Here is a 16,394-nt window from a genome sequence, read left to right as displayed (position 1 = left end):
AACCGCTGTCATGCAAATTGCAACTGCTCTTTTTCAATTTAAAATAAATATTAATTAAAAATTACACTATATATTCCTTTATATCATTTTAATTATATTTTAAAATTAATTAATTATTTAAATTTTAAAAAATATTAAAAACAGCAAACGATCGTTTAAACTTGATGATTCTCGTACTCAATTATTTTGAACATAAAAGTAAACTTTAGTCCAACCCATCGTTACCCTTACCTATAATTTATCAACTCCGTTTTCTTGTGAATTTTTATGTTCATCTTATACATGTCCACTTATACTAAAATAACCATTGTTTCCTTTAAAATATTATTGATATATATATATATATATATATATATCATACGTTAGTTTAGAAGTATATATTTTAATGATTTTAATTAACGAAATTAATGAATTATGTAGTTATTAAAAATAAATAAATTTGTCCACAATTAACTATAGAAACTGAATCACTTTTTATTGAATATTAAATGTATTATCAAAACCGTCCGAACAAATATTTAGATTTTATATATAAATTGATTAAAACGATTCTAATAAAATAAATTACTTAAGTGAGGAAGCAACGGCGCCGTTTCGGAAGAGCGGTTCACCCTGTTTCAAAACAAAAAAAGTAGTGGAAGGATCTGGAGAAGACAAAAAAGGCAAACTAATAATTTCTATTCGTTGCACGATTTGTGGATTACACCAGTGATTTCAATCTCTGCACAACTGATCAACTATATTTGATCGGAAACACACATATTACATCACCTACAACGAGGGCGCTGTGTATTACATAAGACAAACCATAGCAAGCTAATTCCTCCTTTCACCCAACCCAAAAAGAAAAAAGAAAAGTTGTATCCTTTCTCCTTGCCATATCTATGGGTTTCGGAAAGGATTAAGTTTTTTTTTTTTTTTAAATTTTTTTCCCACTTGGATCTTCTCGGTTCTGCCATTAATATTCTTCTCTTCCTCAGAATCTAAGCAGCCGATGGGGCAGTCACGTATTGAACCTGTCCAGCTTCAGATAGAGCAGCTATGAATGGCTCCAAGTGAATATCTTCACCACCCAGCACTGGTTTATAGTCCAACGATTCATCGTTGTAAATATCCCACCATTTCTTGACCAGCATCTTTATATCTTCTCTTTGCATGTTCTCTTCCTTCCCCGTGTATCTCCATGGTTTTGACCCCTGTTCAACAACCACTGTCAATACAGACAGATTTACTACTCATTCATACGAAACTTCATGCAACAATTTTAAAAAACATTACTCACCGTTGCACAGTAGTGAACAACTTTGACCTTGTCCAGTTCCACCTTCTCTGGGTGCCGCCATAGCATTGCAAGAACAAGATTGTAAACCAGAGGTATCGGCTTGTATATATCCTTGAAGTACATGTTCAAAAAGTCCTGAATATTCACAAATACAACATTATTCAATCAGAAATCAAATACCCCGACTGAATAATGACTTATAAGGAAAAGTAATCATGTATCACTTCATTACCTGCTCTGCGAAAGGAGTAGTAGGAGTGACTTTGACGGTGCTTAAGAGATCTTGGTAAGTATAGAGACTTGGCTCGAACACAAACATCCCAGCGTTAAAGTAGAGCGCCGGGGGTTGACCCATCTCCTCCGGCCACCTCACCCTTTCAGGACATTGCTGGCAGTAACCAATCTTGTACTGAGGACTATGACTCCATGTCTTCTCGCAGAAACAATCCATTACAGCGTAGAAATATACGTCCGGCAAATCGAATAGATGGTCTATGTTATCAAACACCTGAATATCTCCGTCCAGGTATATCATTTTACTGTACTCCACGAACTGCAATTAAATAAGTAGTAAATCGATCTAATTAGCTCAACCCATCTACCCCTTCTCTTACGTGATACAAAGCAATTAAACATTGATACCAGTAATAAAAGATACCCAAATGACGATAATACCCTCTAATGAATCAACTAGGTACAAATATAGGCTAGGATATTTTCGTCCAAAAATAGAGGAGGTAGTGCCACCACGTGTGAAAACAAGAGATCCAGAATGCTCATACATACCTCCCATATACGGAGCTTAGAATAGTTAATAACATAATACGCCATAGCGAACTGTGTTTCGTTCTCGGGAGGGTAAACCGGTTGGATCTCCCGGACAATGCAACCTTGAGACTCTAGGATCCGCCTGTGCTCCTCCGGCACGTCGGGCAAAACCGCCACAACTAAAGGATACGAAGACTTTACCTTCCTTAATCCTTTCGCCAACCCGACGACGCCTTTCACGTAGTCTCCGTTACCGGCCAGAAATGTAACGTACGCACGGCTCGGCAACCTCGCAGTCTTAACGAAGGCAGCGGGCTTCACTGTGTTTTGGACAAGCTCTGGAGCCATCGTATCAGGTGAAATGCAAGTCAAGAGTAAGGTGTGATTTGGGAAGAATGGGAGGATTGAAGGGAGTATAGTATGTGCGTTGGTGCCTGGTTCTTCGCGTATTTGGTTAGTGAAGAAGAAGGGGGTGAAAGGGGTTTAAATAGGGGAGGAGGAGGAGAAATTTGATGCATTTTTCGGTCTCGTGTTTTCCGGTGATGGTGAACTGCTGGCCGTACGCGTGTCAATGGTTAAGATCCAACGGTTAAAAAGGGGTTCTGGGAAGTTTCTGGAAAGGAGGCAGCCATAACAGTAAACATCAACAGAAGCCACTAGAACGCTGTGAGCTGATTTTTATATGCTAATGTAACATATTTTTTAATGTTGATTATGATGGTACGTACGTATGTATGTATGTATGTATTCACGGGTCGCAAGTGTAGGAGTCGCTAAACTTGGTAGTAGAGAATCCAGTTTCATCTTCTGAGTAAAAAATAATTAATAATGATTTGATTAATACAAATTGTAGCGTCATAATTATGATTAGAAATAATAATGGTAAATTCTGGTGAAAGGTGACGTAAGTATCTTAGGAAAATCAAATTTCTTTTGTAAAAGCAATATTCTCGAAATCTCCTAACTTGTGAGAATCTAATACCATTTTCAATTTTCCACGACAACCTTAAATGTTACCTCTGGGACAAAGCTTAAAGCATTTGAGTTCCCAGAACAGGAAAAGCTTCAATCTCTCCCTTTTATTTTTCCTATTTAACCATCGTCACTACTACTCACTCCAGTATCAAGCTATACACATATATATATATATTTCTATCTATCTATTACATATATATATATATATATATATGCAGATGAATATTGAATAAAGCAGGTAAAAATATTTAATACAATATAATAGCAACTGTTCACTTAATGGATTCTAGGGTCCACGTGACTTTTCCTTTAGAAGAGAGAGAGAGTCAACAATCAATCAACTCGACACTTGTACATTGTACTTAGACTATTACAGTATAAAGACAATCTTGTGCGGGGGCCCAACTATGGGACAGGAATCAAGATGTCCTTTTTGGTAATTTTTTACTTTTTTTTTATTTTTTATTTTTCAATTCCTCTTTTGTGGCTCAAATGTTGGACATGTCATCTCCTCCCATTTTGCCACCTAATGGACACCGTCGCCAGTGGGACCCAGATGGAGCATTACGTAGCACCTTCTGGTTCCTCTCCCTCTGATTTTTTTAATTAGATAGAAAAAATATAGACACAAAAACACAAAATTAATCTGCAACCAGCTGGATTTGTCTCTTAGGGCCGTCTTACCAAAAAAAAAAAAAAGAAAATTGATCTGGAAAGAAAAGGGACCATATAGAATATTTACATTAAATAAATAAAATTTATTTATAATTTTCCATATCTTTTACTTTAAAAAAGATAGTTGGAAATATTTTTATAAATTATTACTGAGGTGCAAAAAGGTCCTTGACAAGCCCATTGGGCTCTGGCCCACTAACACCCAAGAAATGTTAGCCCGGTTGCTCCATTTGACACCTAAATCTGAAACGACATACGAAAATGCTCCATTCTTTGCTATTCCTGCAACCTTCGGAAAATTTTAGGACTATTCACTCTTTCGTTCATACTGTATCTTCGTCATGGATCTAGATCAGGTAATTTCGTGTGTTTCGCGTCTCAAATTTTTCATATCTCATTTGAGGATTCTTATTTTATGGAAAATCACTTGCGGTGCTAAGTATAGGACATAATTTTTTCTCAGTTCTTTCTGGAAATTTCTAGTAATCTGCATTACTGTTTAACATTTATATTCAAAAAGTTTGTCTCACATTTTGTTTAGATCTTCGTTGTTTAATATCATATCTGTGTTTGTATTGATGATTTTTAGTTTTCATTTGTGTTTTGGGTTTATGAATTTCGTTTACGTTAAAGCTTCCTTGATATTCCTAGATTTTGCAGCTTGTAAAACGATTGCTGATATTAAAATTAAAAAGAAGAATTCCTAACCAATATAATTAATTAATGAATTTGATCTCTTGTGGCATGTGGAGTTGACTGAGGGCATTGTAGAATTTGCTTGAATGGAAACTTAGAACTAGATCTTTCTCTCAACTTTTTAGCTTGCTGAATCAGGCGTTACTTTTGATGTAGTTGTCTTGTGAAGGATTTTACGGATGGGCCTTAGGACTTAGCGTGCAATGTTTCTTTGCCATTTAACAGAATTTTAATTTTAGGATTTGTGCGTGATTAATCATTTTGGATTCAAAATATTCTCCCAACCGCCCAATTCTAGCCTTCAAATTGAGAGATAAAAAAAGTTTACGTAGAAATCATGATTGCTGCACATGGAATCTGCATAATTATAATTGATAGTGCACCTTAAAGCAACTTGGCTTACATGATGGGGATTCATGGATATCAAGGTCATGGACTTGCAAAAATAAAAGACTTCGGAGAAAAGAATAAGGTCATATTAACTGATTAATGATAAGCAACTCTTTGTTTTCTTGTCATTGTTTAAACCATTGGAATGTAACATGCATTATGAGCTGTTGAGCATCTGCAATGTTTTTGATATAATCGGATTCTCTTCAACTTTGCTACAAGTTGTTAAAAGGCTTTCAGTTCTAGAGGGAAGCATTCCTCTGATTTTTCTGCAGCTAGTTTGATGTTTCTCCGATGCAATCAGCCAATTTTTGCAGCTTAAAATGTTTTATTTTCTTGAGAAGGAATTTGTGAGGTTATGTTTCTCATAAGTACAATCTAGGCCAACGACACTTCTATATTTTCCTTGCAAAAGATAATTTGACAGTTCAGCCATACCGTTGTTAGTTAAGAACTATAGATGAATGTTTTAGATGTGCCTTTTATATTATTTTAGCTATTTTTCTTTGCAGTAAGTTGGTATTTTATCTAATCTTTTACCTATTCTTTATGCAGCCTGTGGGAGAAAACTACACCAATCCAAAGACATGCTTCTTTCATGTTCTCTTCAAGGTCATTATACTCTGATACAGCTAACTATTGTTTGAAGAATCAACACGTTCTATAACTTGATTTTCAATGTTTGCAGGCTGCAGCATTGGCATTCTACATACTTTCGGCTCTATTTTTTGATAGCTTTGTTGTTATCTTTGTGGTCACTGTTGTTTTAGCTGCTTTTGATTTTTGGGTTGTAAAGAATGTTAGTGGCCGTATTTTAGTTGGGTATAGGTGGTGGAATGAAATAAATGAGCTGGGTGAAAGTGTGTGGAAGTTTGAATCCCTTGACCAACAGGTTAGTCATTTTAAATATGCCTCTTGATTTTCAATCTCAGCTCCATTATATATTTATTGAATCCTATCATTTTTGTATCCCTGATAATGCAACTTCGTGGTTATAGAAAATTCTAGATAATGCCCTTAAATGGATCTCATGTATTTTGTCTTTGTTTCTCCTTGCAGTCATTGGCTCGCATAAACAAGAAAGATTCATGGCTATTTTGGTGGACATTGTATCTAACTGTAAGTAAATTTTCGTTGGATATTTCTTAGGATGAAGCAAGCCTAAGTTTTGGTACACAAATTTAATTCTTACTGAGGAAACCGAAATTAAAAAGTATAGGAAGATGCTCAGACTTTGATGTTGCTTTTTTGATTGGTTCTAATATTTTAGTTGGCATGTTCTCTATTATTTGGGAGAGATGGATGCTAGTTTCGCTGCCTGAAATTTTATATCCTGCCTTTATGTTTTCTGCTGAAATATGACTTATAAACAGAAAACAATGACTAACTTCACTTAATAACAGAACAGGTATGCTGATCAGAATGTTAGGTGACATGGAAGTTATTAAGGATTAGTATCTGGCAAGTAGAAAATATAAGATATGGGTTGACTTTTACCAGGAAGTAACTGGGCTGATGGAACCAAAAAGCTGGTGTTTCACGGATCTACTTGTTAAAATTCTAAAACATCCATCCTATAAGAACACCTATAAAGTCATAAATGACCTGAAGTATTCTAAATCTGTTACTGTTTGTTTAGAAATTTGCCAGTGATCCGCTAGTGACAGGAATAGATGGTATCTTGGGATTCATCAGTTTAGGGAAAGTGATGTAGAGGAGGTTTAGTTAGTTTTTCTATAAAGATAAGGAACTATATTTCATTCAAACTAAAAAGTGCAAATTTTGTTTTATTTAACTTATATTTTAGTAATTCCCTTGAATTTTTTTATAATAGGATATTAGGAGTATTATTATAGTAGTATTAGGGTTTTGTGGTGTTTTTGGTTCTATTTGCTTTCCAAATCCTATGGATGAAGGTTATACTAGTATATTATTCACAAGAATCACATTCATAGGATTTGATAATTAAATAGAACCCTCATCCATAGGATGAATACATTTTTTAGGATAAGGGTAAAGGTAAGCTTAATATTGCCCTTACCTGCAATAGTATTGGAAGAACCATGGTGACAATCCTTTTATTACTTGGACATGCACATACTTATAAAAATGTTTAAAAATATTGATCATATGATTTTTGGCTTCTAAGTGTATGATCTAAAAATTTTCAAAAGCTAGTATTTAGTTCATGTGATGTAGAAGTTGTACTTGAGTGTGCCGCTAAATTGGTACAGTGTATTTCTCCAGGAACTCAAGTCGATTCCTTAGGTTTTTAATCTCCACTTCGAATTCCCTAAGATTTGAAGTTGTCATGTTGAGATTTGCTTCAATAATTTAGGATGTTACCTCTTATATTCTTTATGAATTGTATGCTAATTAATGTTGAAAAGGTAAAATTATTTAAGGATTTTACTTGGAACACATAGCTGTACAAGGAAAAGACTGATTTTGCACTGAGTCATTGAGTCATGTCAGACCAGGAACTCACTGAGTCAACTCATTGAATCAGCTCGAGTCAGGAACTCACTGAACCAACTTGTGGATTCCTTACTTGATTTGGCTCAGCTTGGGTCTGGACAGAAGGTACGAGTGCTTAGAGGGCAGAGGCACGAGCACAAGGGCTTGACAAACAAATCAGCAGCCGGCATGCATGTCTGTGCACAGACAGTCGCTACAAAGATGAGCTAGGGTTTTGGCAAGTGTGTCTGGTGTTTATGTTTGCATTTGCGTCTGGATTGCACTCTGAATGGTGTCACATATGATAAACTAGGATTGTGGCATAGAGCAACGTCATGATTGGTGGTGCGGCTCGTTTAGTTCATTGTGGTTCCAGACCAAACACTATGGTTGCGTCTGGTGCAATCAAGTGTTTCGTGTCCAGAGTCGCTCGCGTCTGGTCGCGATGAAGGCAACCGAGAGTACTTTGTGTGGTTGAAGTACGACAAAGAGTTATGCGATGGCTGCATGGTTGAAGTGCGACATAGAGTTGTGCGGTGAATAAGGTCAGCTATGAAGACTGAATAGGGTTTTGGCAACTGACAAAGGATTCTAGTGATAGAGATGAGGTTGCGGTAGATTAGGGTTTTAACGCTGGTGATAAAGACCGACTTGGCTGCTGTTGGTGGTTGACAGTAGTGGTGGTAGCCAATCTATGGTGGTAAGCTATGAAGGTAAAACTCACCTTTTTTAGGGTTTTTTCTTTTTTTTTTTCAAACAATGAAAACCGAAGAGGATTTGTAACTGAGATTAAGGTTTTTTTACCTAGACTCTAATATCGTGTCAAGAATAGTTTATATACTTTATTGAATATTACAGTTTTATATATACAGATTCTTTAGAATGAAAAATGAAATAGACTATTAATTATATTAATTAGAAATGGTCTAATTTACTCTTGTACCTTTTAACCTAACTTATTATATCTTTAACAATAATCAATAAATACATTCATATAATTTTCTCAATAGATTTGTTTTAGATGATAGTATGATGCAATCATGATTGCATGATGTAATACTAGGTGATTTTGATTTAATTATTTGGTTTAATGTTTAAAGTCATTGATATGATATCTAGGTTTCAACTTCTAGTTTCTAGGTTTGCAGATGTTTCTTAACTTGTCCTAGTCAGAAAGGCATGTCTATGTGTAATAGGCCTTGTTGACAGTATGAGCATAAGGGAATAGCAATGGGAAATTTTGGTTGATAAATGTGGGAACTGACTTCTGCACATATAATACAAGTGATAAACAGAACAAGAGAACCTGTAACCATCTAAATGTTTTGGATGGAGATCTAAGGATAATACGAATGTAGTATATGGGATACTATGTTAGGAAGCTGTAAATTTTGTTACCCATAAGATGTTGAAATATGAAGAAAAAGATTTTTTGTTAGTTTTCGAGGATAAGACAGATTATACTATGTTATTGTAAAGAATTAGGAAAAATACTAAATATTTTTTATATTTTATTGAAATAAAAGTAGAGATATATATACATGTGAACGGGTTCATATATGGTAACGAACATAAATTACCATAATAATTTTTTTCCTAATTACGCTTACATATTTGGAAGATAATCATATTATTATGTACATAAAATATTTTATAATATTCTAACACTCCCCTTCAAGCTGAAACATAGATATTAGTCATGCCCAGTTTGTTTCAAATATACTCAATTCGTATTTCATTCAGAGGATTTGTGAAGATATCACCAAGTTCTCATGTCTTCACATAATCAGTAAATATAAAGTTTTTATGAATCTTCTCTCGGATGAAATGACAATCAATCTCGATATATTTAGTTCTTTCATGATACACAGGATTTGAGACAATATAAATGGTAGTTTGATTATCGCACTAGAGGTTTTTAGGAGATATGAGATTAAATCTCACTTCATCTAAAAGATGATATATCAATAAGAATTCACATGTGAACTGGGGTATAGCTATATATTCAAACTCTGCGCTTGAGTAAGATACAACTGTTTGCTTTTTACTTTTCTATGATACGAGATTCCTACCAATAAAAATACAATAACCTGTAGTAGACCTCCTATCAATCCTAAATACAGCCCAATCAGCATCTGTAAAACATTTAATGTTAGAAGGTCCGTGATTTTTAAACATTATGTCGAGTCACAAAACACTTTTTAAGTAGCACAGAATCTGTTCTAAAACCTCCCAATATTAAATTATAGGTGCAGATATAAATTGACTTACAATACTGATAGGATATGCAATATATGAATGAGTCATAGTGAGGTAATTTAATTTCCTAATTAGTCGCCTGTATTTTTCTGGATTATTAAGGGGATTACCATCATCTTTTGTAAGATGTACATTTGGTATCATAGGCGTATTGCACGGCTAAGCTTCCAACTTTTCTGTTTTTATAAGTAGATGAAGTACATACTTTTTCTGAGATAATAAAATTTTTTCCTTACTTCTTATTACTTTAATCCCAAAGAAATAGTTTAGCTGTTCAAAGTTTTTGGTATTGAATTTGATATGCAAGAATGACTTGAGAGAGGATATTCCTGCATGATCATCTCCTCTAATCACAATATCATTAATATAAACAATAAAAAGTATAATACTAGCTTTTGATTGTTTATAGAAGATTAAATGATTGCACTTGCTTTTCTTCAATTTGAATTCACAAACTACCTCACCAAACTTGCTAAACTACGCACGGGGACTCTGCTTCAGACCATACAAATATTTCTTCAAATGACAAACTTTCTTATATTGTCCCTGTGCAACAAACTCAAATGGTTGCTCTATATACACTTCTTCTAAGAGATCACTATGAAAAAATGCATTTTTAATGTCTAACTGGTGTAAGGGATAGTCTGTAGAACTTGCAATAGATATGAATAAACGGACAGATGTAAGTTTAACCACTTGAGAGAATGTATCAAAATAGTCCATTTTATAAATCTGAGCATAACTTTTTGCTACCAATCGAGTTTTAAGTCTCGCCACAGAGCTATCTGGATTCATTTCGACTGCAAATACCTATTTGCACCTTGCAACATTTTTTCCTTTGGATAAATCTAGCAGATCCCAGGTATGATTATTATTAAGAGGATTTATCTCCTCAAGCAAGACATTATGCTAAGCAGGGTGATTAAGAGTCTCCTTAATTGTCTTGAGTATAGAAGTGGAATGTATAAAGATAATTAAAGAGTTAGACGAAGAAGACAAATGATCATGGGTACCTTTAGAAAGACTGATGGAAAGATCAAGATCATGGAAGATGAGGAAAAAGTTGGTGCAAGACATGTATCATTAGTCTGTTGTGTTCTGAAGAAAACATGAATAATGGGCGGTTGTTTTTGAGTTGGAGGCACACCATCATCAGTTTGCTCAAAAGGCACATCAGAAGAAATATCATTATCTGGTTGCTCCATAGAGGTACTGTCCTGGAATCTATAAATGAGTCACTCATCGTTCTTCACCTGATCTGTAGAATTAGACTGTGAGGAAAAAAATGGTATATTCTCTGAAAAGATTGCATCAGTTGATACTAGATATTTATTGAAATCTGAAGAGTAATACTGATATCCCTTTTGTAGGCGAGAATTTCTCAAAAAGACACACTTCAAGACTTTGGGATCCAACTTAGTAATATTGGGTCGTATAGCTCGAACATAATAAGTACTATTAAATATTCACGGCTGTACCAGAAACAATGACTTGTTTGGAAAAAGATTGTAAAGAATATCACATTAGAGTACTGCAAATGGTATACGATTAATCATAAAACAGACAGTAAATATAGTATCAGCCCAGAATTGCTTTAGGAACTTGTGTTTGAAATAAAGAGGGATCAAGTAGTCTTAAGTAAATGTTTGTTCTTTCTCTCAATAATCTCGTTTTGATATGGAGTATCAATACAAGAACACCGATGAAGAATCCCATGTTGAGTTATATAATTGTGAAATGAATATGATATATATTATTTAGCATTATCACTTCTTAACACATGCACATAGACATTAAAGTGAGCTTTGATTTTCGCATAAAAAATACAAAAATGAACGAACACTTCAAAACGATTTTTCATAAAATATATTAAAGTCATTCAAGAAAAATCATCAATAAAAGTAAGAAAATACTTAAATCCTATTTTAGACATAATAGAACATGAAATTCAAATATCAGAATAAATTAATTTAAAAGCAAACTCAACTCGTTTATTAATTTTCGGACTTGATGTGATATGATGATATTTTACAAATTGACATGACTCACAATCTAATGAAGATATATCATGAAACTGATTACACAACTTCTTCAACACAGTGAGAGATGGATGCCCCAACTGACAATGTGTTTCAATTAGAGAGACAACTGATCGGGACACCCAACTATCAAGAATGTAGAGACTTTGTAATATATGTCATTTACTAATAATCTGATTCGTCATAAGATCCTGAAAAAGACAATGATTAGGAATGAATGAGATACAACAATTAAGATATTTGTAAATGTACTTATAGAAATCAAATTGAAAATAAGTTTGGGTAAACGTAAAATAGAGGTCAGATTAATGGCAGGAGTTAGTTTTATAGTCGCAGAACCCTCAATATTATAAGTTGACCCATCAACAATAGTTACAGGAGAGGGAACTCTGTGTGATCGAAAGTTAGAAAAGATATTAGGGTTACCTGTCATGTGATCTGTAGCACCAGAATCAACCACTCATTTGTTTGATGAGGAGATAAAACATTTTTTACCTGATTCAGCATAAATAGTGACTGATGTGCATTCTTTTAAAGATTTTTGAAACTGAGAGAACCTTACATACTCGTTGGTTGAAACCATAATAGTTATCTCAAAAGAGGAATTAATAGTAGTAACAGTAGTAATATTCGCAGTTTATGTTTTCTGATTCCGATCCTGTAATTTCTTGCATTGATGCTTCGTATGTTCTTGTTCATGACAATAATAACAAACAGTGTTGCTTGAATCATTATACCGACTATCCATTGCTTTGTTTCCTTCCCTGTTATTATTTCTTCCTCCTCTAGCAACAAAAACATGAAGATGCTGATTGGATGTAGTATTCTTTATGCGTAACACCCTACTGAAAATTTTCTGAATAGATGTGATCTCCGAAGCAGATAAAATTTGAGATTTGACAGTCTCAAATTCAAGTGGAAGACCAGCCAAGAAGCTCATTATAGCCATATGCTCTATTTGTATTTGTTGTACCTTGATGTTAGTACTAAACGCAAAAATACATTAAGCTCCTCATAAGTTTTTTTGTGAATTTCATAAAGTAAGCTGTGAGAGATTTGACCTCCTTCTCAGCATGATAGAAGGCCTTACAAACATCATACATACGGGACATAAATTCTAAACAATCCATCAATTCGTTGGCAAACACGCAGTGATTAATTAAGTCAATTACTTCACTGTCATTTGAGTTTCTAATCTATAAAAACAACCGTGTATCATCTCTTAGTTAGATTTGTTTAGTTCTATCGATAGGGGAATCTTGAGCCAAATGTCATCTTTATCAATACTGCGTAGATAAATTCTGATAGTTTTGCTCAACTTCAGATAATTGGTGTCATTTAATTTATGTTCAGTGATCTTTGATATGGTTAGGACTATCTCACTTCACACACGGAAACTAATAGAAGCACATTGCCATCACAGGAGACTGATCGCCGCTGCACGTGCCGCTGCTGCAACACCACACATCGCCGCTGAATTCACCAAAATGCCTCCATTCGACCGGAAATCACCACAAAACCTACCGAACAACCGAAATGCAGAAAGGGCTTGCAAAAAACACCTCAAATCGCAGCGGAAAATCGAAAGAAAACTTGTCGCGTGATATGCTCCGCTGTGACTTCCTCTGCTCCGGCCTTCTGGAATTTTGCTTAGAACAGACGGCCAAGCGCCTCTTCGTGTTCTGACCTCATGTCGAACTCGTCCCGCACGCGAACCGGCCTCCTCCGGTTCATCCAATGCTTGAGGACTCGAAATTGCCGCAAAACAGTTTTGTCGGCCTCTTCTGGTTTCACCGTCGTGCCAGCCGTGATCTGAACTTGTCGGAGGATGGTGGTTGACTTCTTTTGGTGTCGAGAATGGGTTATATCAACTCCTATATGGTCTGATCTAATCTGATCTCTAAAGCTTTTAACTCTGGCTCTGATACTATGTGAAGAATTAAGAAAAAATATTAAATATTTTTTATATTTTATTGAAATAAAAATAAAGATATCTATACATATAAACGGATTTATATATGGTAACGAACATAAATTATTTTAATAATTTTCTTTCTAATTATGCTTACATATTTGAAAAGAAAATCATATTATGTACAGAAAATATTTTATAATATTTTAACAATTACATTAAGTAAGACAAACGGATCATCTGGTATACTATCTTACATTAGGAAGCTGTAAATTTGTTACCAAAAGGATGCAGAAAAATGAGTAAAAGGACTTTCTACTGGTTTCATCCGACTTATTGTAATAAGGAATATAGCATTATTACATTTCTTCATTCTGGACCATGTTACAACATAGTTTTTTTTTTTTTGAGATAAATGTTACAACCAAGTTATTAGTTGCTGGTAGTAGATATGCATGAATGCCATGGATAAGTTATGTTCATACTTGGTATGATTGAAACTGTATTTCCTTTAATTTATTTCTAACTATTGTGCAGGCTGCTGCTTGGATAATCTTTGGAATCTTTTCAATCATCAGGTTTGAGCCTGATTATCTCCTAGCAGTGGGAGTTTGCTTGAGCCTTAGCCTTGCCAACATTGTTGGATTCACCAAATGTCGTAAAGGTATGGATTGATGACTTATATTAAGTTCCAAAATGCTGGGTTATAATATCACTTATGCCATTTAAGATCTTTGACTGGATATTGTCCTGACTTATGAGCCAGTGGCATATCAATATTTGATGAATTATCTAACAAAATGCCTGGTGCAAATATGCTTTGTCTGAAAAGTTTTGACTAAATTCTGCTTGCTGCTCGGCTGACTGTGCCACTATTATGAGAAGTTGACACTGGCTGAGGATTTTTTTAACTACTGGCTTCTTTAAAATAAGAAGAGACGTTTAATTCTTAATATGGTTGTCTTTAATTGGTGCATGCTGTTCCTATGTGAAACTGGTTTAAGATAATCCTATATATGATTTTGTCCTTTATCCAATTATGCTGGTCTATACTTGTAAAGATTCAGCCAGATTTTGCCTATTTGTGGCTGTTTCCCCCCACCCTCCAAAAATTCTCAACAGGTACAATCTGTCATAGGTCAGGTACCCTCTTTTTATGAACTTAAGAGATCAATAATTATAGTTGTAAGACAAAGTCAGAAGATGAGAAGATCGAGAGGAAGTAAAGGAATATTATTGCACTCATTATAAATATATTTTTTGGCTTTTGAACTCATTATAACTGTAAATAAATTGCCAAAAGTTATTACCTATACTGAGCAACAATAGAGTTACTTATGTTCTGGTTATTTTGCATTGTGGTTCAGATGCCAAGAAGCAGATTCAAGCCTTTGCCAGAGAGACAATTGTTTCTCAATTCTCATCAAGAATACAGTCAGCTTTTAGCGTGCTGTAAGATGGATGAGCATGAAAATAGTAATCTGAACCAATCAACCCAACTGAGATGCTAAGAAGCAAATGATATGATGTTGTTGCTTGGTATGTAACTGCACCAAATATTGCATTTCTCATAGGTTCCAAAAAGAAATAACAGCTGTGTTTTTGTCCTCTTAATCGCCAGCATCAGCTGTATATTTATTATAGTAGGAGATATATGGTATCGTTCTTGTTTGGGTTTTTACTTCCCTTTTTATATAACATACTATGTGAGTAGGAGATACAGAAGGTAGGAGTCAACCGGACAGGAAAGAGGAAAAATGTGAAATACCACAATGATATTATTTTGTAAATTTTCATTCTTCTGGTTAAATCACAAATTTAGTCAGATTTTAGGTGGCATTTTTCTTATGCTACTCGGGTTCCTATGGATGTACACAATGCCACTACTGAGTTGTGGTCTGGTGATAGAAGGTTCCAGATGATGTTTGGAAACTTGCAGGAGTAGTTTTATCAAAACTCTTTTTTTTTTGTAAATTTAAACTTATGATATGCTTGGTTCATTGAATATTGGTGAAACAAAGGAGGAATGTAATTGCTATTAACTTGTATTACATTGTTCGGTTTACTGTTTGCACAATGAATAAGAATTAAGTGTAACATTCAACTACCTTTATTCTGTAAAATGTTCGTAGCATCTTCTTTTGATTCTTATTCTGTAAAAAAAAAATAAGAATGGGATTACAAATTTGCAGCGCGGTGGCCTGGCAGCTGAGACACCTTGGTTGCTTTGGATGCAGGACACTTATGGCAGCAACTCACTTTTTTCTTTTCTTTTTCTTTGTTTGTCTTCTATGTTTTAAAATTTTTATGTTTGTATTGTATAAAAAAATATAGATTTTATTGTATTACCATTCTTATTAGAAAAAGGAAAACTATTTTATTCTTTTACAACCGAACAATGTAATTATTGCTCTACATATGAGCCAAATAAGGGACTACAAGAAAAAACAATGTAAATCCTTAATTTTTAGAGTAAACATTTTTATTCCAGTCACGACTTTTCTTTGTTTTTCCAAACTAGTATTTGAATGATTTAAGTGATTTTAAGCAAATAACAACTCAAAATCAGCACTTGAATGCTTTGAGATATTTTAAGCACGTACTGCTTTTAAGTGTTTTTGCTTTAGCAATATTAAACACTTCAAATTAGGTAATTAAGAAAAGTTTTAGATTTTTTAAATTTAATTAGTTGAGATACTAACTAAACTTAAAAAATCTAAAATTACATTATTTTATTAAATATCTTAGATATAATGAAGCATAAACCTTTTTTTTTTTAAAAAAATCATTCATTATATCATTAAGATATCTATTGTTTGAGAGACTATCTATTCTATATGTGTTTCAAAAAAATTAAGGTATGTTTATTTATTTTTTTTACCTCTAAACCTTAAGAAGAACAAGCCCCCAACGAATTTTTCTTGACAATGAATGTTGTCAT

At 34.0% G+C, this 16,394-nt stretch overlaps 2 protein-coding genes across 4 annotated transcripts; one reads left to right on the top strand and one right to left on the bottom strand.

Moving 5' to 3' along the window:
- Nucleotides 1-658: 658 nt before the first annotated feature.
- LOC110808371 (galactinol synthase 1-like) lies at nt 659-2,524 on the bottom strand. The gene is made up of 4 exons (XM_022033858.2): nt 2,069-2,524; nt 1,515-1,835; nt 1,283-1,417; nt 659-1,196 (listed from the first exon to the last, which is right to left on the bottom strand). The coding sequence occupies exons 1-4, from the start codon at nt 2,396-2,398 to the stop codon at nt 984-986; spliced, it is 999 nt and encodes a 332-aa protein (XP_021889550.1). The 5' UTR covers nt 2,399-2,524; the 3' UTR covers nt 659-983.
- A 1,376-nt stretch (nt 2,525-3,900) lies between these two features.
- On the top strand, nt 3,901-15,943 carry LOC110808382 (Golgi apparatus membrane protein-like protein ECHIDNA). Of its 3 annotated transcripts, none has more exons than XR_015819291.1 (7): nt 3,901-4,056; nt 5,342-5,398; nt 5,475-5,678; nt 5,846-5,905; nt 13,991-14,117; nt 14,821-14,992; nt 15,662-15,943. XR_015819291.1 is itself a non-coding variant. In XM_088220355.1 (6 exons), the coding sequence occupies exons 1-6, from the start codon at nt 4,042-4,044 to the stop codon at nt 14,907-14,909; spliced, it is 552 nt and encodes a 183-aa protein (XP_088076481.1). In that variant the 5' UTR covers nt 3,901-4,041; the 3' UTR covers nt 14,910-15,560. The 3 variants fall into 3 exon arrangements, 1 of the variants encoding a protein (XP_088076481.1); XR_015819290.1 differs by having other exon boundaries at nt 15,646-15,943; XM_088220355.1 differs by lacking the exon at nt 15,662-15,943 and having other exon boundaries at nt 14,821-15,560.
- The last annotated feature ends 451 nt before the right edge of the window (nt 15,944-16,394 follow it).

Source organism: Carica papaya, chromosome 5 (assembly GCF_054855325.1).
Source record: "Carica papaya isolate Zhongbai chromosome 5, ASM5485532v1, whole genome shotgun sequence".
NCBI classification, from domain to species: Eukaryota; Viridiplantae; Streptophyta; class Magnoliopsida; order Brassicales; family Caricaceae; genus Carica; species Carica papaya.
The sequence above is the reverse complement of the archived record's forward strand: the minus strand, read 5'-3'. Positions and strand labels throughout refer to the sequence as shown.